Source organism: Chiroxiphia lanceolata, chromosome 3 (genome assembly GCF_009829145.1).
Source record: "Chiroxiphia lanceolata isolate bChiLan1 chromosome 3, bChiLan1.pri, whole genome shotgun sequence".
NCBI lineage: Eukaryota > Metazoa > Chordata > Aves > Passeriformes > Pipridae > Chiroxiphia > Chiroxiphia lanceolata.
Genome location: NC_045639.1, coordinates 31,045,483 through 31,072,874, shown reverse-complemented (window position 1 = coordinate 31,072,874; position 27,392 = coordinate 31,045,483). Strand labels below are relative to the sequence as shown.

Genomic DNA, 27,392 nt, shown 5'->3' with positions numbered 1-27,392 from the left:
TGTGATTTAGCATGCATAGTGTTTAGTTAGTTGCATTTCTCATTAGTTAGATACTGAGAGGAAATGAGATTTACAGGTTTTATTTATGTTTTGGCAGATTATTGTATAGCACTTTCTTGTACTGCTGCACTGCTAAGATGACAAAATTAATAGCTAATGCTGTTTTATTTTAAAAAGAAAAGCTTCCACTTGTTTCTTTGAGCAAATAGTAACATGATTTGTTACTATTTGCAAGTGCTAGCCATGTGCATCTTGCATTTCAGAGCTGCCACAGAGAGACTGAAATGTAAGATAAATACATTTTTCATTAATACTTCAATTTGACTAAACCTAAACTTGGAACAGCAGTCATAAGAAAATATTTATTTGTACTTTAGGAGCACGAAGAGCTCCCAAAACTGGAAAAATAATTTATCAAGTTGACATTATGCAAAATTGTCAACTGTTAATAAATCAGTGAGTTCTGCACTAGAATAGTTCAAAATCCTAGAATGGAATTCCTTTCCAAAGTAGTTGGGTAAAAGAAAAGTATGATACAACATAGACCACAAAATACTATGGCTAGCAGAGGTACAAATGAGTTCAGCTACAAAAGTATAAAGTTGGGAAAAATGCAGAGGAGATTGCAAATCAAGTTATATGTAATCTTACTGCAAACATAAAGGGAGATTTATGAATAAAAGATGTGTATGGGGAATGCTGAATGATCTGCACTCGGTGTGTCACTTGCTACTTACAGGAGCAAAATTTGAATGGTGAGTGGGTGAGAGCAGAGGGCAGGGTTGTTGTGACTGTACAAGCTGTGAGTAGTCATTTGAGCTCAGTTCCAGGGGAAGCACAGAACAACTTTTTGTTGCAGTGGGTGTGTACTATCAAACTCCATTTTGGGGCACAAGCAGTAAGAAAGGATTCAAACTTTATTTTGCCTCTCATGTGTCATCAGGAGGAGTGAGGATGACACTGGAATGCGTAAGGCTGAAAGAGACTTGTGAGAAAAATAGCTAAAATTTCTCACTACACCTTGGAGCATGAAAATGGAAAAATATTACTTTAATTGATAGAAATCAGGAATCAATCAGTATTTTCAGCCTAGAGAGTATTACAGTCTCATGGATTTCTCTTGCTGAAGTTGTTTTTGTATGCTTTCAAATATTGAAAAGCTTAAGACTGTTATAAACCCACCTGAATTCTGATCATAGAATCATAGGGTCTAATGTATTTTTTTTCTTTGTGAAAGTTGAGTTTTGATTTATTTACTGGGAAGGCCTCCTGTCTAGTTAGAGATGCCCTGAAAATAACATGATTGGGTTAAAACCAAAAAGAACTCTTAATCTTTCCTGGGTAACAAAGCAAACATAGTTCTTGTAACTGAGTGTCCTTCACCAGAAGTCTAAATATAATAAATGATTTCAAAGCATTTAAACAACTTTTATGTTAAACCCCATTGGCACTCAGGAACCTTTGAAAATGTTAGGTTACCATCCATACTTACATAATGTGATCAAACAGTGATTGTAGGCTTTTAGGAATAAATCCAGAGCCAAAAATGTGGTAAATATCTTAGTGGGGTGATTTAGGTCAGTAGCAGAGTCAGCATTTGATGTGCTTGCATATGACTTGACCTAAGTGCGTTTAAAATGTAGTTGTACAGTCCTTTTCTTTTAGAAAGCATGTATATGTTTAATATTGAACATGTTGGAATAAATAATGTAGTTTTACATATTAATCTTTTACCCACCTGCAAGATAACAGCAAAAACTGTTGCATATGCAATCTTATAGTTCACATTCAGTCTTGTGGTAAAATTTCAGAACATTGAAATGAAGGAATGCCATAAAACAAGGTAACTAACCATAGTCTGTAATTTGCACATCTGAAAGGAAGTCATAAATACATGGTGACTTACTAATAGTTTTGAATATCAATATGAAATGTTTTTCGACGGCTGTGGACAGTAGTGTAGTCATTTTCATTCTAGATACAGAATAACTATGAAATAATTTCATAGGGCAGTATTTTTTTGACTTCTTACTGGTTGCTCTTTTATGTCTTTAATTGCTGGCAGAAATAATACTGTGTATGTAAAAAAATATATTTTCCCCATTAGTAAGATGCATCACTCCACAGTAATTTATTATTGTTTCTGATCACAAACTGTTTTGGAAGAAAAACATTTATGTGAACATAGCATTATGTTCACATTCTAATATGAGTGTTTTTTTGACAGACCCTGTAGCAATATACCAAATTTTTGCTTCATTTGCCCTATTTTCAGTTTGGAGTAGGAAATTACTTCTGGTGTTTGTTGTGCTTCAAAAAGATACAGTGATTTTTCTTTGGGAAAGTTGCATGTGGGTTACATGAGTATGCTTGGAGTCTGCAAAATGGTCTACAAGTTTGAGGGAAATATTTGGAAATCCTAAATTTGGTAGGTCCATTCTGCTGTTGCATATTAATTCCCATACAAGTTTCTCTGCAGCCTCATTGTACAATATATTTAAGTATCTCATGGAATCTAGGAACCCTGGTAGGAACAAGATTTTTCCAGATAGAGCAGTCAAGTAAATTGTCTGAAGTAGGGAACAAGACAGGATTACTGAACTCATTGACTAGTTTAGGGCGAACAATTTTGATGATGGCAATGGAAAAAAAGGTGTTTAAAATATACTTAAGTTCAACTATCCTGTATCATCAGGTTCTCAGATTCCCATACTTCCCTGCCGAATTCAAAGAGGAGGAGGCAGGGCAAAGAGGGAAGGACAATAGCTGTCATTAGTATGTATTTTTAACATTTAATGCTATGAAATTAAAAGGAGTTTGGAATATTTTTGCTCTTGCCACCAGTGTTTTCCTTAATATATGCACCCAAAAAAGCCCCATAAGTTTCAGTGAGGTGTGGATGCCTACACTGGATAAGAAATAGTCCTTGAGCCCAGGCAAGCTGTAAGCTTTAACATTCCAGGGTGTGATGGTTGATTCAGTACAGTTTCAAAAGCCTCAATAACTTCGAAGATGAGTCAGTAATGAAAAAACCACTTTATTCCATCCACACAAATTCTGCTTTTGTAATTAAATATGGTATCAATAGAATATAAAGTTTTCATACAGCATAGTTGTTTATGGAGAAGGCTAATGTTTTTGGAGGTGTTCTGCCTTCCCATAACCAGCCGCTGAATTATTTGAGCCATTTCTATAAAATGATACAGCTTTTTTTGTTACTGTACTGTAAATGCCAGAAGTACAGCTGCAATCACTGACCTTCAGCTGTGTATAATGGTAAGATAAAAATTTTCAAAACCTTTTGGCCTGATATATAAAGGACATTGCTTTGTATGTCAAGGAAACTTCACTCAAGAGTGAAGACCAGAGTATTCAATTGGTTAGTCCAATTCACAGGATTTTTATTTTTTTTTTAAACCATACATGTAATACTTCTGTTCCAACTAAAAGTGATGATTCAAAATAAGATGCTCATCTTTAAGGAACAAAAAGCAGAACAAGGAAAGACAGATATGACAGTCAGTCCCATTGGCAGGTGGGAGGAAGTAGGCAGGTAGTTCAAAAACTTTTTTTTTTTTTTTCCTCCTTTTGACTATTTTGTCACTATTATTGAGAAGGCTTCTGGATTTGTGGTCTGAGATGAAATCTTCACAGTGTATTACAGCAACAAACCCTGCCCACATTGTGTGATCAGTTTTAGTGTAGGTTTTATAAAGGAAAAATGAAACCTGTGGTGTAGTTATGGTTCTCTTGCACAGTACCAAAAGTGAATATAACTTTTATTCCTCTGAAACCACTAACAGTGATGGTTGTTTTGCTGTAACTGGTGGGGAAACTATGACAGATGAATTAGTTAAATGCAAGCTAGAATTGTATTTGAATCTTGAAGCTTTAGGAAAGTGTTGGTCACTGATTCACAACTAGTAAGAAAGTTTTAATAGCAAAAATAGTGTGAGATTGCTGGGGAGGTGGGAGGATTTGTGATTTTTTTGGTGATTTTTGTTTTTAATTTCTTTTTCCCCAGAATGAATATTGCAACAGGGAAGAACGTTGTTTTATGATGTTAAGGCATTTAATTTCAAATGCAGGGGTCTAAAGAACCATGTGGCTCTTGTGTAGGTTTGGAAAATTGTCCAGAGAAAATTACTTTTAAGCAATATATATTACTTTGTACTCTTATGTTATTAAAACCAAGAGCTGACTGCTTCAGCTTGCAATTTCTAGTCAGTTTAGCATTTCCAGACAGCAGGTTTCACAACATTAATATTATATTCATATAAATATACATATGTAGTGTATACATACATGCATACATAAATATATATGTATATATATAAAACTTATATTGAAGCTGTGGACCTTAATGCTTTCTTGTTAACTTGGAACATTTAATCTGTATAGTTGACTTTAGCAAAGAAGCTGTGTTATCTCTTTTAAACTTTGAGATATAGGGAAACAAAATCGGGTTATTTCTTATGTGATGTATAGAAAATGAAAAGCCTTATCAATGTTTAGAAATTCCAATAATTACAATTCTCAGATGACCCGCAAATGAAATTTGGAGGAGAATGTGATTCTGAAGTCTGAAAATCCAACCCATTGAAAATCCTGCGCCACTTACCTTTTTAAAAAGACACTGTTGAAAGTATCTTTCCTGCTTTTTTTTTCAGTTGGTGTTTTAACCTTTATAGAGACACCTAAAGACTTTGAAATTTATTAGTGGAACTGTTGGGACTGTCAAACCACTTCTTTGCTTCTGCCGAATTTGGTAAGATCTCAAGAGCAGAAGTGGGAGCTCCTGCTGAGAGAGCAGGAAGTGAATTGAAATCTGTGATGATGTTCACTTTGGCACTGGTCAAGCATTTTGTGAATGATTCTCTTATTCTGTTCAAATATAGTAAATATTCGTTTGATGATAATACCTCCCAATGTGTTCATTTTCCCACCTTCTGATTTGCTAGTTTTATTATACTGAAAAAAGAAGCAAGGAAAAATAGCCTAGAACCTTTGTAATGTGTGCAGAAAGGAGGTAAACAGATACATTTTTGTGTAGATTACTCAGATTTATTGTTTTTTTTAATACTGGAAAAATTTTCTGGGTTATTTTGCACATATGATACTGAATCTTGTAATGAGGTAAGTTACAAGATTTATCCTGTTTCTTTTAATACAGTATTGAGCGTTTCCCCTTCTATGAATAATGCGAAAGACCACTACATCAATAAGTGTATTTGGTTACTGTATCCTAATTGTAGTGATATAAATAGATTTATTTGCAGACTTTGCAGTCTGGATCATCACTGTAGTGCAGATGGCACTCACTGCAGTCTTGCAATACTAGGGTAAGCAGGTTGTTATTTAACTTGGATTTTGTAGAGCTGAGGGACGACCTTCTGAACTTAGCGGGTGTAAGTCATACTGTCCTACTGTGACTTGCCCATTGGTACTGAAGTGTGGTAACCTGCTTCTGTAATACATTTCCTTTATACAGTAAATTCTCTTTAGTGTTTCTGGTAGTTCAGCTGATTCAGTGTTTACAACAGCCGAAACCCTTGTGTGCTGATAGTTTGAGTTGTAAAATGTTTCACAGATGTTAGAGTACCTAGAGAATTATAACTGTTCTGTGCAAACTAGCAGAGATCCACAGAGTGTGCATTTTGTAACAGCAGAAAGGCAGTTAACTCCTGCTTGTGTGGTACTTTTCTGTGATGCCACATCATTTTGGGAGTGGTAGGTATAACCTATTAGGATGTTAGACGTATGGTATATTTTAAAGTATACAGAGTCATAACATTTTTTATTGAATAAACAGTAAAATTAATTTTCTGACTTTGGTTATATGCGAAGGCCAAGGGGAAGTGAGCACCACCTAAAAAAGATGAGCAGTCTCTCCCCAACTTCCTTTGCCATTTTTATATTGCCATGGCTGATCTTTTTTAAAAACTTTTTAAGCCAAGAGCTAAGCTGAGATTTGGAGTCCAGTCCACTTTCCCTTTGTAGGTCAATTAGACACACTGGAACAATTTTCCAGTTCCTCACAGGATATGCTCTAGAAAAGACAGGTGGAATATTTGCTATTAAATAACCTCCTGTATTAGTGAACAGTATGGCACACAACTGGCCTTTCTTAGAAACTCTTTCAATTTAACCCATACCTGGCTCATACTGTAAACTTCTCTTGGGAAAATAAGCAGTTTTAAGAATGCTTAAGAATTATATTTAAAAGATATTTTCAAAGTTGGCTGTAGTTGCATATGTGTCATAGCACCTGCATTGTTTCTTTTTCTCTTAATTCACTCTAATACCTTTAAGAAAATAGAGATTTGAGTTCTGATTAGAGTATGTTTTGGTAGATCTGACTGCCTTTTTAGCTGGTAATCATGTAAATAAGCAATAGAGTTTGATGTTCATGCCACTAGTTCAAATTTAACAAATCCTGGGAGTCTCCAGGTTTGATGGGTGGTAGCTGGAAGTTCACCCATGGGTAGGTGATTTCAGTATGTTTGACTGGGAGCAGTGCTGATTGACAGCATAAGGAATGGTCTACAGTGTTTTGTTCTTTGTCAGGGTTAATAGCAGCAGCATTTACAATGATGAGTGTAAGTTAAAATTATTTTCAAATAGTGAGTCCTTTAAGCCTGAGATGAGTGCACATTAAAATGTCACATCTTCAGCTGTGTAGTTTCTAATGTTCATACTTTATAACTTTGATGGTCTGTGCTCTGTTTAGAAGATAACACCTAAAATCTGAAAAGCGTGTATCCTGATGTTAGTCATGATCTAATACATTCTTTAGTTTGCATAGCTCTCAATTATTTACTGACATAGGAGATCATACAATCTGGCATGTATTTGCTTGTTTTCCAGTCCCTTATACTTCAGCTGGTAGAATGAGTCTGCCTTCCCTCAATTTACGTCTTCCACCTATGCAAGCAGGATATGTGAGGGTACTTAACAGTTTCATGTATCAGAGTAGTTAGATTGTAGATTTAATAAGGAGGTCAAGTTTAGACTGAGGACAAAATTCTTCCAAGAGTTGTAATGAAGGTATTTAAAGCAAAATCAGGGTGGTTACCTATAACGATCTGTGTTTCATTTTGCCTTTTTTTTTAACCACCTCAGTGTCATTTATTTTTTCATAATTGCTCAAAACTGGTGGACTGGCTTATTCAACCTTTGCTAATATCTTCCTTTTATATCCAGTTCAGTATTTTGCCTTGTTTTTCATGATGTCTGATAATGAGAAGATTTGGGTTGGGGGGAGTAATAAGTAAAGAACTCCGGAGAAGAATGTTCCTGTTTTGGGGTTGGGGTTTTTTTTGGTTTTTTTTTTTGTTTGTTTATTACTATGGAAAAGACGACTATATGGGGAAAGATACCAGAAAGATATCTATCAGTCTGTTCTTTTCCCCTGATCCTTTCTTTTATCTTTGCCTGATAGACTGAATTCAGCACTGGTGCTTTCGGTCTGGGTTGTTTTTTGTGTATTGTGCTCATTCTGTTTCAGTGCCTATGGAAGATACCTCGTGATGTTGACTTCTTGATCAATACAGTAACTATAGTAGTGACCATATAGTTCTGAAAGAGAAGGCAAAGACTATATTCGTCTATTTGAAAGAAGAAAGGAAAAGCATCTGTATAATTATTAATGACGTTTACATATTATGACTCAAAATACTTTTGTTTAATTGTATCCTTTTGTTTTGATGGTTTCGTTATTTACTGAGAAAGTTAAATGTGCAAACATACATATAGGCAGCTTTCCCATAACAGAGAGTTGTTCTTTTATCAGGTGTTTGTTTTGAAGAACTTCAGTTTTTTCTGCTCCAGTAATGTTTGACTTGTTAGACATGACAAGTAGAGCTCTTGGCCTTTATTTTATAATTTTGATGCTCTACTAGCTTTTGAGAGAATACATATGGCATAGTACTTAAACCAGACTTTGTTAGTGTGTTTTGTTAATACTATGCAACAGCATTTTTAAATCAGATTACATAACTTGTTTTTTTAAATGTTATTTGACACGCACACTGCGGTCTTGGAAATGCTTTAAAAGCTTTTTTTTTTCCCTCATCATTCAAAAGTTCTAACCGTTCTAAGCCACTATGTTGCCAGGCTTTTTAAAGTACATTTTTGCCACAGAAAAATAACTTTGATTTAAAAAAAAAATAATGCTTCCCTACGTTTTTGCTGCACTTAAATTGAGCAAGAATTAAACATTTCCCCACTTTCAATTCTAAATCTAGTGGTTCAGGTCAGAAATGTTTCAGAAGGGTTTCCTGTCAAGGTTTGATATATAATTAACCATACCTTTAAGTCAGGGGACAAAATGAATACTTTCTTGAGGTTTCTTCTGGCTACTTTTTTTCTAAGAGTGTTTTACCATTTAGTATTTATTACTGATCCTGTAGTAAATGGAATAACACAAATGGAACAGATTTTTGAGTGCTGCTTATCAGGAGAGCGTTCGTTGGAGTGTCTGATCTGAAGAAAAAGATGAAGTTGATATAATCTCATATTGTAAATCTCAAGATTATGCTTGTGTTGTCATAGGGCAATGTTAGTTATTACCTGCAGTACACAGAAAAAATAATATCCTTGAGGAATTTGTGGAAGTGGGGTAGATCACAACTTTTAAATTTTATTCCTACCTCACTAAAGGCCTCATGGACTCTCTTAATACTTAGTATTTCAACCTTTTTGCTGTCCTTTAAATAGTAGGCTGCAAATCTTCATGAAGAAGATTTGGAAGAGTTGGCAGGGGAATATTTGGAGTATGATTTTGCTGCTGAGATTTTTTTTTTTTTCCAGGGGAAGTATAGAGATGTGTATTCATGGCAATATGAGCCATTTAGCCTTGGCTGGAGGGCAGCAATGTTGTAAGCTCGGGTAGAAACCCAGTTGAATGAGATTTTAGTTCTTACAACCTGACTTAGATAGTTTAGATGCACTGGATTCTTTGCAATTTAAGAGTTGTTGGAGAAGGCTTTAAATTGAAACTCTATCAGTGTTTTTGTGTCAGAACCCATATGTTTTGTAAGACTAAGGAGCTACTTTACTGTGTATTTTCTGTATTCTCCTCTCTTGTGTGTTTGTGCTCTTCTCTGGACTAATTGTCAACAGAGCACTTCAGTGTCTTTGTATATTTAAAACATAAAAAGTGTTTCAGTCATAGAGTTTTAAAAGGATGCTTTAGTGAAATTGAAAATATTATAAATCAGGATACAGCTGCTCCACTGGGGTGCATCAACATATCTTTTGAGTGTGGGAAAACTGCCAGAAGGGCATTGCACTAGTACACTGTACTGTTCATAAAGTTTCCCCTCCATTTCATTTCAAATTGAGGTATGAACATGTGGCTCACTAACTGAAGCATCGTTTTCAGCAGCTTACAAAAAATCTTGAAATTATAAGCAACATATAAATTGCTAGTGGTGAAAATACTCATATTTTCACCAGAATACTCATATTTTTCAAGGAAAAACCCCAGAAGTAGTTGTAATAATAATAAAAAAATCTTACTGATAACACTTTTCTAATTGAACTAGAATTCTTAACACTGAGTGTTAAGAATGGGTACAGAACAGGCAAAGTAGAGGATATTGAATGCTGAAGTAGAGGATACTGAATGCATTTGTGGGATATTTAGTTTAAGATTTTAGTTCACTTAAATATCTGTTTCTGAATGCCTGTTACTGCTTCTGGTTGCCAAGTTCTCTATAGGTCCACCTACATTTGACATGTTCCACTTCTGCTCTCTTATTTTAAAGGAATTTGGCATACATCATTCATGAAGAATAATTGAGCTGCCTCAGTTTGAAAATATGAATAATTGTTTAAACTGCCCAAAAAACCTTGCCTGTATTCCCTTAACAAGATCATAAATTATGGAGGACCTATAAATATCAAATACGCAGCATATATGAAATCAATGAGGTGACTTCTGATTTAGAAAAGTAAAATGGCTTTCTTCAAAAGCTCGTGTACTTTCAAAGGACAATTGAGGGTCTTATTAACACAACCTTAGTTAACCTCCCTCCTGCACAAGGGGAAGCGTTACACACTCTAAGCAAAAGATGAAACGCGTAAGGGAAATACAGAATGGGATCGATTTCTTTTAATGATAACTAATTCTTCTGGTCTGGTTGGATAAAAGTAAACATATGTGCTCTATGGTTTTGCTTTTGCTGTGTGCCAGGATTCAGCTCGGAGTGAACTCTTGGCAGAGTTATAAGCCTTTGAAAATTGCTTTATAATGGAAATGGTGACAGATCATTAACTACAGTAGTATAAGTGCATTGATTTAACATATGTATAGTTGTCTTAAGTTGCAAAATACATGATGCAGTATGTGCTGAATGCATAGGGAATATCTTTGTAGTTTTAACTGATTAATGACATTATTCATATTATGTTAATCTTTTTTGAACATACGGCCCCTGGCAGTGTTGGACAGGTATCATTCAGGGGCTAAGATATGTTTGTGCTGTAGTGACACTGTGATCCCACTATAATTGATGTATGGGAAGGGGACCAGGAAGCATTTTATAACATCATGCATTTAATCACCAATGCAATTACAGTGCCACTGGAGTAGATATGTTTTCCTGCTACCAACTCTTAGGAACTTCTGAATCATAATGAATCATTACTAGATAAGCTGGAAAACCTTGTTTCCAGTAAAAAAATGCAGAATCTGGGATTTTGCAGTCACACCTAATTAGCATCTGAGGCTTAAATGTCTTTAAAATTAAATGTCTAATGTATGTATGCTATATGAAAGCAGTTTTTCTCCAAAACCCTTATTCTTCCATCATCAGAAGACAGATGAGCAAAAATTATTTTCAAGAATTATGATTATTCTAGTGTTGTTTTTCAAGCATTGAGGAATATATACCCATACTAGAATCTTTACTTATTTTTACTCTGATGCAGCTGCATGATTGTTGTCATTGGTGAGCACCTACACTAATAATACTAGTTCACCATTACTTTAAAAAGTGTAGGCAGTATGCTAATAAAGGTGAAACTGAGCATTTTGTATTGCCCTTTGGCACTTGTGTAGAGTAAAGCTAGTATTAGTTTTTAGTGTTTCTGGTTTGCCTTTTCTTTTCATCTTTGAGATGGGATGATGAAGCTATGAAGCACCTGACCCTCTGCTGGAAAATGGAGGATTTTGTTACAAAACCTTCATTATTTATTAGGTGTGCCTATCTAAGTTTCTTGGCAGAAGGTTGTTTTTGGAGACTATCTTAAGATCAGTCAAATTTTGGCATGCTTCTTTTTAACTCCCTTTGACTGCACAAAATTTCCACATGTAACTTGTTCTTCAGATTGAGATTGTCTTTTTTGATCCTGTCTGTTCTGTTCAACTACTGTACATCTGACAGCCTTTGAGATTTATGACTAGAATTCAACTGCATTCTCTGAGTGTGGTTTTGTATTGATAGTCATTTACTGGGAGAGGGGGAAGGAAAACCAAACTTTCAGTGAAGACAGGGTGGAATGCGCATTGATTTGGATGGTACCTTGCAATGGTGCTGTCAAATGGCAGGGAATAAAAGGAAAAGATAGTAATATGGAGCATAAAATTGAATAAATAACATCGAGTACTCTTAGTGGAGTAGATAAGGCCACTCTGCACCTTTATAAGAATGTACTGGAAGTACCATTTGAAAATGGAATTGGGGAAGCAATCTCTTCAGTTTTCTTAATTAGTTACATATCAGTTGTGCTATAGGATATGAACACGTATAGGGTTTGAAGTATGGGATTTTTGCTATTTAATGACTCTTACTGGCTCACACTTTGCATTATGGACCTTTAACTGGAGATGCAGATGTCCATCTCACTGAGGTTGGGACCTTTTGGTGGTCTGTGTGCGCATCTGTCCGAATGCTCTCGTAGTTTCCTTTGCTGTGGCGATTTGTAGGCACAACAGTGCAAGTGAGGGATGATGATTTGAGTAGCCTCAAATGTGCATTTTATTTTTTTTTTTTACTCTTACGTGCGATTTATTTCCTGCTAAAAGTATAAATATGTTATAACTTCCAGGCTTTCCCATTTCTGTAAATTTCTTTCACTTCCAAAGTCCCCATGTTATTGCTACTACTTTCATGGTCATGTTGTTAAGGCAGTGTTTTCTTTCTTTGGCAATGGGGGCAGTTTTAATACCCGCACTTTTTTCAGACTGAACCCTGTGGAACGGTTGCGTGCAATCATTCTGGAACCTCTTGGGTGTTCCAGCTGCCTTGAAGTATCCTCTGCCTCTAACTTAGTGTGCCACTTGACCTTCTGAGCTTGCTTCACCTTGTGGTTTCCAATCTACATAATAATTTTGTGTCACCCTTCAGTTAAATGGCTTCTTTTTGACAGATAGAAGTACCTTCAAAGAGGGTTTAACTTTATATTCTGCCTCAGAGATAATACCATTCTATTTGACTTGATTTATCTATAAATATGAATATCTTTCTGAATACCAGCTTAAATTATGTACAAGTGAAGATTATAAATTATCAGTATAAAACCGGCTTGCTAGGGTTATTGTACATATATAATGTATACTGTGAGTAATTCTGGATTAGATGCTGTTCAGCATGAACCTGAGTTATATGGGGGAAATCTGGGAATTACTTTAAGTCCAGTTAAAAACCAGCATGGTTTGATATCTGATTCAGAAACATGTTGAATATCCCAATCTCACTGTGACAGAAGGGTGTAGAAATGTTGGGTCTCAGCCTAAAGACTTGCCATCTAAAACACGCAGTTCTCACTGCCAGGACTGACTTTGAATTCTAGCTTTGCTGTGCCTTGTTCACCAGTACAGTGATGATGTTCCTAGAAACAGGAATTGTATTCCCTTCCCTAAGTTACCTGTGACCGTCTTTTTCCTATGAAGTGGAAATAGAGGGCTGTGTCATGACCAAGACTGATATTTCAGAACTTTGAGTGTTCCAAATAAAATTATCTCTAGAAATAACAGCTATTACATATGTATGATATGTTTGAGAAGGTTATCAGGAACAAAGAAATTTTATATGTTAGTGTTCCTCCTTGGCACTACGAGCTTTGGTGAATTCTGGAGTCGCTGAGAAATAATTAATATAAACCAGCAATGTGGTTAACAAGATGTGCCTCGTGAGAGAACAGCAATATGCAGGCTTGCTCAGTTTTAAATCTGGTGAGTGAACCCTTGCTTGCTGTAAAGAGGAAATCCTGCCAATGAGATGAGGGATTTGTAGTGTAACAAAGAGCTATCGAACAATGTTTTACTTGACAGACAGTGACATGAATCTCAGATAATACCTAGTAAGTTTGATGTATGTAAACTGTGTAATGTGTTTTCTTTATAAAGCTTTTGCTCTAATTAAATATTGCATTTTCAAAAAGAAGCTATTGGTGATCAGTGCTGTTACTCTGTCTCTAATAAAAATGCTCTCTTTTTAGTTATAGTATAATGATGATGTATCTGCACTCACATAAGTGGCTGTGTAAAAGAAACTAAGAGAAAAACCACTCAAAAGTTTAGATTCTCATGGTAGGTAGCAGCCTCAGACTGACTTGGATGCCCTGAAAAGGCGTATAGAAGGTTTGAGGAGAAAGTGATCCTTCAAACTGTAACAGTGACCTGAAGTTATTTAGCTCACAAGGTCACTTGTCCAATAGCGTTGTCCTTTCAGAAAATCTGGGGGTTTTGTGTGTTAGGAGTAAATGGCATTTTTTTTTTCTTTTTTTTTCACATAGCTGTATGTTGTGTTTGCATCTGCGTTTTCCATTGTTGGTGTGCTTTTAAGTAAATATTATATGAGGCTTTGGATTGATATTTAACAACTGAGATGGTTGGTTATACCACTATTGTCATTGCCCATTCTAATGTCATCAGTATGAACCAGCTGAACTCTGCCTTTCTTTTTCTTTGCTGCCCCTGGGGTTTAATGGCTTTGCAGAGAAGCTCCTGCCTGGCATACTGAGCTCCTACAGAAGGTCTAACCCATAAGCAGTGAGTACTGAACTGCAGCACACTAATGCTGTAGGTGTTGACTCACTGTGCTGTTTTTAATTGCAGTTCTTTTGAAGGTAGATAATCTTTGCAGATCTTGAATCTTTGGGTATCTACCAATCTGATGATATATTTGTATGGCTACAAATGCTGATCAGCTTTTCTTTTCCTGGGAATTAACTTTTCTTCTGTGCACATACTGTTTGCATTTAAAACTAGCTTTCATGTGTCTGTGGCTCTTGCTATAGCTGGCAAATGCTTATATCTCAAATCTGCAGTGATGTGTGTTCTTTTAGAATTCTTCAGCCTGATGTAAACCAGCTTTCAAATGTGCATGAATTGAAAAGCATCTGTAATGTTTCGATGTGACTAATGCTAAGATGTGATTGACCAAGTCTGGATTTACTTTTTTACTGGAAAGTCATTCAAAATAACCCTCTACAAACTCTGTGGGGAGAAAAAAATTCTATAATCCTGATATGTATGTTCACTTGTGATATAATTGCTTTGAAAAAATTGTCAAATTTTTTCTCTCAAAATAGCAAGCAGTTTTTTATAATTTGTGTTGTTAAGGTACTGATCTCTCAAAATTCCATCCATCTTTGGTTGGAAATAGAAAACAACTGTTTTGATTGTCTCAGTTGTTTTTGTGTATGCGTATTTCTAAAGATAAAGGTGCAATTAATTTGGCTAAATTATATATTCCAGCTAGAGCTGCCCTGAGGAGGCAAAAAGGTCTCGTCTTGCCTGTCAATAGGTACTTTCAGATCTGCTCAGGACGGCTTTAATACTTACATGTAATGGCAGAGCTGGTTCAGGAATGCTGAACAAATCAAATATTGGCTGGTGTGCACAGAAACTGGATTGTTCTTACTTAAAGACATTTCAACACTTTCAAGAATATTCTCCACGTCACTTTGTGAAGGAGATGTGATATTAGAAGAGAGCTTTTGTAAACTAGGAGGAACTTGTTCTCCCATAGAGTTTTGCTCTGGGTATTTTCATGGTAGCCCTAGGGAGGTCTATAGCCATATATATATATATATATATATTTATTTATTTTAATTTATTTTTTTTTTCTGTGAGCATACTGAGTTTCTGAGGTTTGAACACTTGTGGCATAATTGTATAGACAACTTTGGAGACATCTGGGAGGCTTAAGATAGGGTGTTGTTCTCCAGCTGTTTTTCTCTCAGCTGAAGGTTGCTGCCCTCAAAGCTGAACCACTCCAGTGGATCATATGAACTGTCCTAGTCCATGTCAGTGCAGAACCAGACAGGTTATTTTAAATTACTGCTGGATACAGCTGAGGGTAGTAATGAACAGCTTGAGGTAATAACTACTTAAGCCATTCCAACTAGACTTCAAGAGCACATATGTCTGTGTCTTTATTAGTACAGTACTTTAATCTCTCCATTGCTGTATTGTGTTCAGGATTTGTCAGGACTGCAGAGATGTTGCCAAGGGAAGTCTGATATTTAAGTGGAATGTATTGGTGCTTCCTGTCTATCATCATACTGCAGTAGAAAGATTTGAATAATGAATGTGTAACATATACATTGAATGGTAAAGGAAGCTTATTTTCATATATGAGGTAAATGTGTGGAAATCATGTTTTGGAAACTCTTTAAATTGGAAAGAGATTACCACATGAAGTCTCTTCCCTGACTCTGTTTCTAGTTCAGCTGTTTTCAGCCACTTATCTTTGATTCTTAGCCATATAAGTTCTTACCCTCTCTGTGCCCTTTCCATTCCCCAAAAACCTTCCCTGTATTGATTAGAAATATAATGAATTTTTTAGCTCTATTTTTTTTATTTTTTGCCCAGGTCCAGCAAGACTATGAATCTCTGTTCCAAATGCTTTGCTGGTAAGTGCAGTAAAAGGTTTTGTGTTTTTGTTAGATTATTGAAACCACATTGTTGGCATCTCCTTTAGGATTTGTGCATGGGTTTCTCTTCTTTCAGTGTGTATATGTAATCAGGTTTTCCTCACTTCGTTGCTTCATTTCTTTGCTAATCAAGAACCTCTTGTATAAATGTACCCATCAAACCTTGTTCTTGAAGTTTATGGAATTTTGGTACATCCTTGAACTACAGAGCTCCTCTGCCAGCACAGCTCCTGTATGGATGATGTGGCTTTCAGAATGTCTGAATTGTAATTTGGAATTTCATAGAATTATTTTATAATAACCTCTGTTATATAGAATGGATAAAAAATGAAAAGGAAAAGTTGGTATAGAATACCTTGTTTCTTTTTACTTACAGCCCTTGAATGTTAAATCATCAGTAGCTCATCGGTAGGCTAATTCTAATTACTGCATATTATTTCTTATTGTAAGATCATTGCTTTTGTGTAAAATCTTAGGAATTGTTATTTACCGTTTCCCATTAGCATCTTTTGTCATTGCCTTTCTGAATTTTTTTTGGTATTATTTAATATTGTAAACTAATTTTTAATTTTAATTAAAGTCCTGTCATAGTTCATGATTTATAATTTGTCTTGGGGGAACCGATACAATTTTAAAAGGATCAGCATTTTTATTAAACTTTAAAGCTTTTTCAGCATTTTTTTAACAAAAAAATGAATTTTGACTCATAGATTATAAATCTATGCTGAGGTTCAGCATCACTTCATTAAACAAATACATGGGAAATAAAGATTGTCTAAGGTTGTACAGCAAAATGATGCGTGTATTTCTCTAACTGTTTTCCAAAGCCGTGGGTCACTGGAATGGTATATTGAAAAAACTATAAGTCCTTTCTTGTGCTCTTTCCCTACTGACCACAGTCACAAACAAGTTACGAGGTCTTTGATTTGATTCAGTGAGACTGATATGTTCATATTAGCACTGTAAAAAGCTTATGTTTGTGTACCTCAGAAATGGGGTGTTCTGAATCCGAGACATCAGAATGGCCCATCCCTCACATTCTGAGTTTAGCAGAGTACCCAACACTTCTCAGACAGCAGACCAGGCATTAGGCAAAACATCTTTTATTTTGGTTTTACTGGTTTGGATTTTTTTTGTTTGCTTGGAATTCTGTTTAACAAGAAGAAAAGTTCTTGTCTTCTATTCTACAATTCTTCTGAAACTCCATTACTTCTGATAAAGTTAATTTTTTTCTGTTGTAAAATTGCAAGATGATACACAAACAGTTGTGTGATTGGGGACTGTGGGGGTGGGGGGAGGCGGGAGAGCTTATGTTTTTAAATTTTCAAGACATTCCTTAGAACCTGTTTATTTTAATGAAATAAGTTCTTGGAAGAGTTTGAGTAACTTAAAAAGCTACTATTAGTTGGAATAAAACAAGGTATTGTAGGAAAAGGCAAATTTACTCTATCTTTTTTAGACCTTAACTATGGTTCCTTCAACAAGTAGTATTGAAATAACCAGTTCTGTTGGAGTCATAACTTGAAACCTCTCCATGTCATCATTCCAACATAAAAGAATTTTTCTATTTTTTCTTTTTTTCTGATGTTACTGAAAATATTTTTGGCATATTTTTTATACTGGGTTTCCAACCACATACAGAAACAGAAAGATGTATACTCTTGTTTCTAACACCACAGATAGCAAGATTTTAGGCAAGTAAGGTGTTGAAGATGTTTTTCACTGTTTCTGGCACTCCAAAGAAAGGATGTGAAAAAAGTTTCTCTTTTTTAATATGGCAAATTATTTATTCAAATGTATTGAAGCAGGTTTGTATGTGAGGGAAAATTGCAAAATATGATTTCTCTTGACCATTGTTTCCTTTCTCTTTTATTTCAGAAAAAAGAAATCCACACAACGAAAAAGGTTAGTAACTTTTTACATTTTTTGTTGGTTTTTTTCAGGGAAAAGGGATAGAATCCAGTCTTCCTGTTTTTTAAAAAATTAATTTGAGACAAACACAGCAGGAAAGACCTTACATTTGTGTAAGCATTACTTTTTTATACATACCAGGGGAGAAGGGCAACAAGGGATGAAAACATTGTTGTGTTTACAGTGCAATATTTATTTGTGGAACCTTCCCGTCTTAACAGGTTTTTCAGACTTTCTGAACTATGTACAGGTTTGTAAATATGTGGTTGTGAGCTGTTCTTTGCTTCTGCCCTTCCTGGTTTCCCCACTGTCCTGGTTCCAGCCAGGTCAGGATTAATTTTTGCAGTAGCCAGGAGCAGCATGGCTAGGACCTGGAGGTTATTCCATTCCACCTCATGTCATTGCCAGGGGTGGGGGAAATGGACTCATTTCCAGGGAGAAAGGGTTCCTTCCATTGGAGAAAACGTGGCAGAGGGAGTGGCCGGTTCCAAGCAATCCTATGTGAATTGTTTGCCTATCTTGTACACTTTATTATTGATATTGTAGCTGTTACTGTGTGTTTTCTTACCTCATCGAAGTCTCCAGTAAATTGTTCTTATCTCAATCTGTGATCTTTACCTTTCGTGCCTCCAGTTCTCTGCTCCAACCTGCCACAGTGGGAGAGGAAGGGGGAGGGGGAGTGAGCGACGTGGTTTGGAGTTTCAGTGGAGAATGTTCCTGAACCACAACACCCATCCCTTGGGAAAAAATGGTCATAGTTTGATACCCATTGTATTATTCAGCACAGAATTTGAGCAAAGGGCAATCGCCAGTCAGTTTACCTTTTTGTTTGACCAAATGCTTCTGATTTCTAAATTTATTATCAAAATAAATTCACTGAATTTTCACTCCCATTTGTCCAAAGATGAAACAAACAGCAAAAACAACCAGATTATGTAGCAGGGAGGCTGGCATTCCTTGTTTTGGCTATCTTCTGTACATTTTCTTACATTAAATGTGGGAATACGGTTCGCAATTTATTACAGAGATTAAATTGTTCAGTTTTCTATGGCAAGAATGAGCTACGTACTGCACAGATGTATGCAACCATTTGCCCAGAAGTGCCCAGTGTTTTGGCCTAGATCTAGAAGGTTCACTAAGCTCTTCTGTGCAATCACAAATTTGCTGTTCATTTGCCCCAGACTAACTCTTGGCTTGCACGTGAAGGTTGATAAATACTGTAGAGGAGCTTGAAGTTAGCTGTCCTCTTCAGCCCTCTTTGCCGCCTCTTCTGAGAAGGAATACCTAATTTGTTTTACTTAAGCCCTGTAAAAGCAACAGACTTTTGTAATATTCAAGAGCTTCTCTGAAATAATTTCAAGTGAATTGTACTTCTGCAAAGTGCTTTAACATTGTCTCCAATTCAGTGCTGACTATGTGCTATCAATGCCTCGAAGTCTCCAGATACAGTACAAATGTAATACTGCCTATTAAAGTGCTTCAAATTAAATATGCTCTTTAGATGGTTAAGACATAGTTGCTTCAGACTTTTCATTCATTGAGAATACAAATACAATAAAGTGGTGTTTTGGGGTTTTTTAATCAGCATGTAGGCTGGTGATTGAAAAAATGCACATTACAGCCAGAGTATCTCCCTTAATGACAACACATCTTTCACTAAGACTGCAACGTCTCTTCTTTCAGTATGGTAAACTGTGAAATTGGAATGATTAAAATACAGGACAGTGGTGAATGAAATTTTTCAAAAGTACTCTTATGAACATAACTTTGCTCCCATTGGGTTTATGGAAGTTTTAATATCAACTTCAGGTAGGGGCAATGTTTGAGTACCTTTTGAAACGTCACTTTTATAAAGTAGGGTCTTTCAGGCAGGAATTCTACATTCGTGGAAACAACACCTGGTACCTCAAGAACTCAATTTTAGTTGGAACCTCTGGGAACAGTCACAGAACAAACTATTATGGAGCAAGAACAAATATTTAAATACAGAAAATGGTGAAGCTATACTTTCTACTTAAATGATGCCAAAAACACATAGTCTGCCTTTAATCCATTTGATTGTGATCTTAGAAGGTTTAGTGCATTGGAAAGAGGGGTGCAGGAAGTGGATTTCAGCTTGTTTTCAAGAGTATGTGAAGCTGAAGGTAAGTGCAGCAGGAAGGTTTGGTGGACAGATGCACTTGGAAAACTGGAAGAAGATAAAGTTATGATTAGAGTATTCATGGATTTGTGAATCAAATTAATAGCTCTTCTGTCTCAATGTGTAATTGAAACTTCTAGAAGTGGGTGTCATTTCTTAATCCATCTGTACAATATTTATGTTCGCATTCTGCGAAACGCTAGATCAGCATCATTGAAATTGAGAAAATAATTCAATGATATAAATCAAGAATTTTCTGAGTTTTAAGGGCTTTACCCTTATTGAACTGTTAGTTCAGGTTTATTTTTAGATTTAAATAAAGCATTTTTTTACATACTGTTTTCTTGATGAGTAAAAAAAATTACAGATTTTTAATCTCCATCTAACAAGCAGAAAATCAGTATTGCTGGAAATGCATATGTATTTTCAATGTGTATGTTTAGCTCTATGCTAGGTTATGAAATTTTGTAACCTTTTATTTTCCTGAATTGGAAAGATCTAATAAGGGGGGGGGAAATAAAAATAGATAGTAATATCTGCTATATAACATACCTGAACTCTTACTGTAGAGTTATTTCATATTTTTGTGCATCTTAACCATCCTGCTTTTTTGAGCAGACCTTTATTTTTTCATGCTTAAGTCACACACAGTTTTTGAAGCTTACGAAATTGGGACTTTTGTGTGGCTCAGAGTTACTGAATAACAATTTCTTTTCTCTTGGTTTTTGTAAATCTTGGGAGCTATTTAGAGCTTGTCTGTTATTACTGCCATGTCTGGCAGTAATAACACCTACTGTAAGCATGAGCTGGCAAAAATCAGTATTCCTACCGAAATAGATTTTGCTGCAACACACTTTCTGAGCCCTTTTTAATTAAGAATGGTGTGAAACAAGGCTGCGTTCTCGCTCCTGCCTTATTCACAATCTTTTTTAGCATGATGCTCCAAAGGGCCACAGCAGACCTCGATGATCAGGACGGTATCTACATTCGATATCGTACTGATGGAAGCCTGTTCAATCTAAGGCGTCTGAAGGCCCACACCAAGACCCTAAACCATCTTGTCCGGGAGCTGCTATATGCTGATGACGCCGCCCTTGTTGCCCACACAGAAGCAGCTCTGCAACGTTTAACATCCTGCTTTGCAGATGCTGCTGAGCTCTTTGGGCTGGAAGTCAGCCTAAAGAAGACAGAAGTTCTCCATCAACCTGCACCTCAGGAAGTCTTCCATCATCCCCATATCACCATTGGCGAATCAGAGCTCAAATCAGTCCAGCAGTTTAATTACCTAGGTAACCTCATCTCCTCGGATGGTAAGATTGACGGGGAGATAGACAACAGGTTGGCAAAGGCATACAGTGCTTTCGGAAAACTCCACAAAAGAGTATGGCGTAATAAACACTTGAAGAAAAGCACCAAGATCAGTGTTTACAAAGCCATAGTGTTGTCTACTCTCTTGTATGGTTCCGAATCATGGGTCATCTACCGCCACCACCTGCGTCTCCTAGAACACTTCCATCAACGCTGCCTCCGTACAATCTTAAACATCCACTGGTCAGATTTTGTGACCAATACATCTGTTCTTGAGCAAGCAGCAGTCACAAGTGTAGAGGCCATGCTGATGAGAACACAGCTGCGATGGGCAGGGCACGTCTCCAGGATGAAGGACCACCGCCTCCCTAAGATCTTGCTCTATGGTGAACTTGCCACTGGCTGCCGCAAGAGAGGAGCCCCGAAGAAAAGATTCAAGGACTCCCTGAAACAACATCTCAGCCTTGGCCTTATTGATCACCGTAATTGGTCCACTCTGGCCTCAAATCGGGAGGCCTGGAGACACAGCATCCATAACGCTGCGGAAGCCTTTGAGAACACACGCAGGATCACTCTCGAGGAGAAAAGGCAACGCAGGAAGAACCGTGTCTTGCGGAATACACCATCTAAGGAGTCTTTCTGTTGTGCCTTTTGCAACCGGATATGTCTGTCACGTATTGGCCTCATAAGTCACCAACGTACCTGTAACAAATGTGGATAAAGCCTTCCCAAATCTTCGTTCGCGAAGCTCAGCCATGATGATGAACTGCTAATTTGATCCTTAGTCAAGCTTTCAGCTTGCTTTCTGGAAACCTTTTCAACAGGTGTATCTTGCATGTTTCTAGTTCAAATTTTGTTTTCTTTGCTGTATCCTATTGTACGATAAATGATAAATTATGCCACCAAGCCTTACGGAGTTCAAGAAGCATTTGGATGATACTCTCGGGCACATGGTGTGACTCTTGGGGATGATCCTGAGCAGGGCCAGGAGTTGGACTCAATGATCCTTGTGGGTCCCTTCCAACTCAACATATTCTGTGATTCAGCCCTTCTGTTCATAAAGTTTTCAGTTTTAGGTTTGCATTTTTCATATGCTTGTAATTTTCAACATGAATCCACAAGTTTTAGTACTTTGTTGGAAAAGCAGCGAACATTTTCAGAAGTTCGAAAACATCACTAAAAAATTAGTTTTCTTTATCGCTGCACAAGAAGTTTCTTTTTTCAGTATGGTATTCCCTTTGTTGGCTCCTGATGGAAGCCAGTTCCTCAATATGTTGCTTCATTAGGCTACAATTTGTTGCTGTATTCATGTTGGTCTTTGTATTTTGAAGTACATGGAGTGCTTGCTACAAAAAACATCACTCACTGGCTAGAGCTTGAAAGCAGTCAGGCTTCATCTTCTCAGGCTTGCAGCTAAATATTTCTTTGGAAAATTGTATAGCTGATTACAGTGGCAGCAAAAATATTTCTAATTTCTAGAACACTACTAATAGAAAACTGTAACATTTCAGAGACAACCATAGATATTGTTTGGCATCCGTTCAATTTCTTTTGCTTTATACCCAAAGAATTTCTAAAAGGGAAAGGCTGGTAGGAAAAAGATGTCTTGGCATAGTTAATGAACTTGAAAGATGAGATGTATGCTAAACTTGAGAAAGAAAGTCACCAGGAAATGGAATTAAGAAAAAATTGGATAAACTACTTCAGTTGAACTTCAGTTATTTATAAACTTGATTTACACTGCTGACCTCAGTGACTCTTTTTACACTGTTGGTACGCATTATTCCGTGGCTTTAAAAAAATGTAAAGATCTGAGTAATAGCTCTGTTTGGTTTGTTAGAGCAGGGTAATATTTTGTGGAAGGATTCAGAAGGGTCTTATGGATTTTTAGTTGACTCCTTTTCCCCTAACCTGGCTTAAAGTTTTAGAGGGGAAATACAAATTAATAGAAAATGAGTTTATTAAAATACGGTTGTATAATGTAAGCTTAGGACTAATCATTTTACTGCTGTCAAAAGTAGCATCAACCAAATCATCCAGCATGTTTATACTACACCGTCTTAGGTCTCCATAAATAAAGGAGAATTGGAAATTTGGGAGAGAAGGATACGTGAAGCTTTCTAGCCTTGTTGGAACTATAAGAGTTAAATAGAGAACACATGTTGAGTGAAGTTAGTAAAACATTACTTGAGGGGTCCACTTTTTTGTTCCTGTCATGGCGTGGAAGCTGTGGAGTACAGTGCTCCTATGTTTCTTTGTGTCAGTGCTGATATAATTTGGCTGTGCATTATGTAAAAAGGCATTAAAGATGCTGTGTAGAAGACACAACTCTCATCTGCTCAGGACCTGGCTGTGTGGAGTAGTGCAGTGAAGGGTGTGAACAAGGGCCAATGGTTCAGCTGCTCGTTTGGTTTGCTCAAATATTTTGTCCTTTTTCATCCTCTTTTATCTTCCTCCATATAAAACAGTTGGAAGGGGTGAGCACTGATGGAGGACAGACCCATGAAGTTTCTTTACAATTGTTAGTGGAAGAAAGATAGTTTCTTTCACAACTGTCACTCAGATGTTGTGTTCTGCTTTTTTTCTTCTTCCTGGCTACTACAAGTTAGTAGGGCATTATCCCATCACATTTGTAAGTGTCATTTCACCAACACAATCTAGTAAAACTGAATGCCTTTTAATTAATAACTTTATCATTTTACAGTCAATCCTGTCAGCAAACTACCCTGTAGGACATTGGTGGCTGTTAGATGGTGCTTTGGGAAATAAAGTCTAGTTGTTTGGGGCTCATTTGTTAAAGATATAAAGTCTACTCATACAAAACTGTGACCCCTTGTCAGTGCTGGCTTCCCGAAAAGACTGTCAAATAGTCTTAATTTAATTTTTTTTCTGTCTTGAAAAGACTTTACTGATATTTTCCATGTGTTTTCTTTTTCTTATCTCAGGGGTTGGACAGTTCCATTGTACAGGCTGATCTACAAGCAAAGAAAAGGGCTCAACTCTCACTTTTTCCTTAGACTTGCCTTAGTTTTTCATAGCTCTGTTTTTGAGTGTATATCCTTCTTTATGGTAAAACCAGTTTCTTTCTATTTTGCTAATATCTTGTTCACCTTCTAACCTTTCCAAATGACTTGTGGAAACACCAGCTGTAATTTAGTCTCTGTGTACAGGTTCTCTGTTGATGTAAAAAAAAAAGTTTAGAAATATGACTTGCTATGATGTTTGCACATTACCAGCATGAAAGCAGACTTATCAAGGATGTGCAACCCACAGGTTTAATTTATTAAACTTTCTTGTAACTCCGTTCTCCTATAAATGTGTGCATGAGACAGAAGGAATGTTTTTGCTTTTTTCTAATTTAGCAATTTGCTTGATTTATAGAAAAGTCTGTGCTCTGTTTTGTGTATTTGCTTGTTTGGAATCCTTCTATAGTTTATAGAGACAGTAGTGATTTGTTCCTTAGCCTCCCTGTGGAGTTTGTTCCATATTACAATCTAATTCCATGTCCGTGTCGTGCACTCCTGAGCTGTTAATTTGTACATTTCGATGCAGTTTGTTTCATCGTGTTTTTGTAATCCAAACTGAATCTAACGAGCTGTGTGCTTTGGGGACCCAGCCTTGCCTTGCCAATTAGAACAAGTGGTTACTGAGAGAGAGCATGTTTTAAATAAAACATGGCACCTCTGCGTGGGACCAGCAGCCTTTGGGGAATAAAAGAGAATATTTAACTCTTTGTGACTGAGAAGAGAGGTCAGATCAGTGGGCACATTTTAGAAACATTCAGCTTATTCCTTTAAAAAGTATTATGCAGATTTTGTCTTGCAAATAAAATGTAGTTTGGCACTGGAGATGTGTCAGGCACTACTGCATGGGAGTATTTAGGAATGCACAAGGATATCTATCGAGGTGACTGCATGTTTTCTAGGGTTCTAATTACTAGTGCCATGTGAAAATTGTACGGGGCTAGCAGCTAACCTTTCTCTTTCCCCTTGTACTGTTATACAAGAGTCCAAGGTGGAACAGGAGAAGTGCTAGGTGGTAAAAGAACTGGTTTCAAAAGGCATTTTACAAGGGAAGGAATCTAGAGCCAATTTTTTTTAATAAGTACTAAGGTTATGTGCTAGGTGGCCAAGAGGAAGTTACTCTGCCATTTTGAGGTAGCTGGGAAAATGTACCTCTGTGATCAGTATTTGTGATGGTTGAAGAAATTATCCAGCATTCTGCTAGTCCTTACACTAACTAAACTTCCTGGTGAATGCAAGCAGAACACAACAGTGATTTTGGCCAGGTAACTCTGCTTGCAATTCTTGCAATTCTTGTATTCCAGCCCCAGCATTTTCTTTCCTCTCTCATCCCTATTAAGTTGTACATGCTTGAGCATCTCCAAATGGAAGTAGTTACTGTCCAACAACAACCCTTAACCAAGGACAGTGAGAAAGAATTTAGGTGAGCAGTCACAGTGATGGGCTAGACAACATTTCGACAATTCTTCTCTACACAAACAAGGCAAGACCAAGAAAGACCTTCCTTGTAAAAAGGTTTTTGGCTCAGCAGCTTGGTGTTAAGGAAAGTATAGCTGTTCACTAAGGTGATTTAAGCTGTTAGAGGAGCAGGTGTATGGGACACATGTGATCTGGATAATAGAACAAAATGTAACTGATGACTTTTCAGTTGTTTATCTGTTTTATGTAAAAAGAATGTGATCTAGCAACTAGACAGCTGACTAGGATCCTAGGACTTGATTTCCTTTTCACAGTCAGTGAGCATTTCTTGGTGATACTAGACAAGTTGCCTTTTTTGTCTCCTAATTCCATTCCTCATCAGTTACTGAGAGATGATAGTACTTCCCTCTTAATTTTGGACAGGCTGATTTTGGACTTGCCTTTTATACCCTTGAGGAATGGATGCAGCTAGGGACCTTTTGTTTCTTTATTTTGTCTTAGCCTTCATAAGTCTTAGGCAAAATTCTGGAATTTCAGTTCTCTTCTGTGTTTGGTTGTTCTATAGTTGCATTTCCGTTCTTCATCTTTGTGACACTTTATCTTCAGTTCAGTTTGTTTATCTTCTTAATTTGAAAGAAATCACATTGCTCTGTTGCAATTAATGTGTACTAGATTGTTGGGTTTTTTAAAACTTTTAATGCTGTTTCTTATGGAGCCTGCAAACATTCCAGTCATTTTTTACTCATACCAGTTTTCATATGTATTGCAAATCTTGTATGTTCTCACAAAGTTAGTCACCAGAGGGCAAACTGTTCATGCAGATTTAGTCAATACAACTATAACTTTGAGGTTTTTAAAAAAAATCACAGTTGTCTATGAATGAGTTTGCATGTAGTATTAATTAAATAGAAAGTGAAAGGATAATTACTCTCGTCTTCAGAGGTACAAAAGTTAAGATATTATGTTGAACGAGATGGAATTCTTGAAGGTTAACATTTAAACTGTTGGACTAATTTGCAAACTTTGGGGGAAAAAATACCCCTTGATAATTTTTCTTCTTTGTTATCACAATAAATATCCCTTATTAAATAAGTTATTTAGGATCACTTATAAATAAATGTAAAAAGTGATTAAATATCACTTAACTATTAGTCCAGGAGAATATTAGTAGGTTAAAATAGTTTCCAGCAGGAATGTCTTTATCCTTAAATGTGTAGATGACTCTCCATTGTGGGGGCAGAGCTGTGTGTTTGTAATTTTATATTGGAGATCTCTAAGCCTGCAGGACTATTGATAAGGCCTTTCTGGTAAAATTATCTGAAAGAACTCCATCTCTAATAACTGAAAGTGTAAGATTTTGCTCCTTTCATTTGCAGAAAGCATAGGCTAATGACTGAATCTGATGCTGAAGATTTAGGAAATGACAAGACAGGTTATGGTGCCATAATAATTAATCCAGTCTGTGTGTATCCATTATAAGTGTCTTTTAATTATGATAAAAGGATCAAAGAGTACAGGAAAGCATAAGATTACTGGCCTACTCTGGTTTAAATCACAGGTCAGTAGATATCATCTAGGTAAGCTCTGCTTGTTGAAAATTTCTCCTTGGAACAGATATCCTGTCCTGATGTGAAACCACTGGGGGTTCTGCATGCACCATGGGCTCCAGTATTTCTAATGTATAGTCTCTTTCACTATTAAGT

General features: G+C 36.5%; 1 protein-coding gene across 3 annotated transcripts in view; it reads left to right on the top strand.

Annotated features, from left to right (window-relative positions):
* The window catches only part of ZFAND3 (zinc finger AN1-type containing 3), a 136,978-nt gene that overhangs the window by 15,603 nt on the left and 93,983 nt on the right, over positions 1-27,392 (top strand). For all 3 annotated transcript variants that reach the window (XM_032684448.1, XM_032684446.1, XM_032684447.1), the window contains exons 2-3: positions 15,827-15,867; positions 17,767-17,793. In XM_032684448.1, the coding sequence (XP_032540339.1) occupies positions 15,840-15,867; positions 17,767-17,793 (55 nt within the window). In that variant the 5' untranslated portion in view covers positions 15,827-15,839. The remainder of the gene's footprint in view (positions 1-15,826; positions 15,868-17,766; positions 17,794-27,392) is intronic.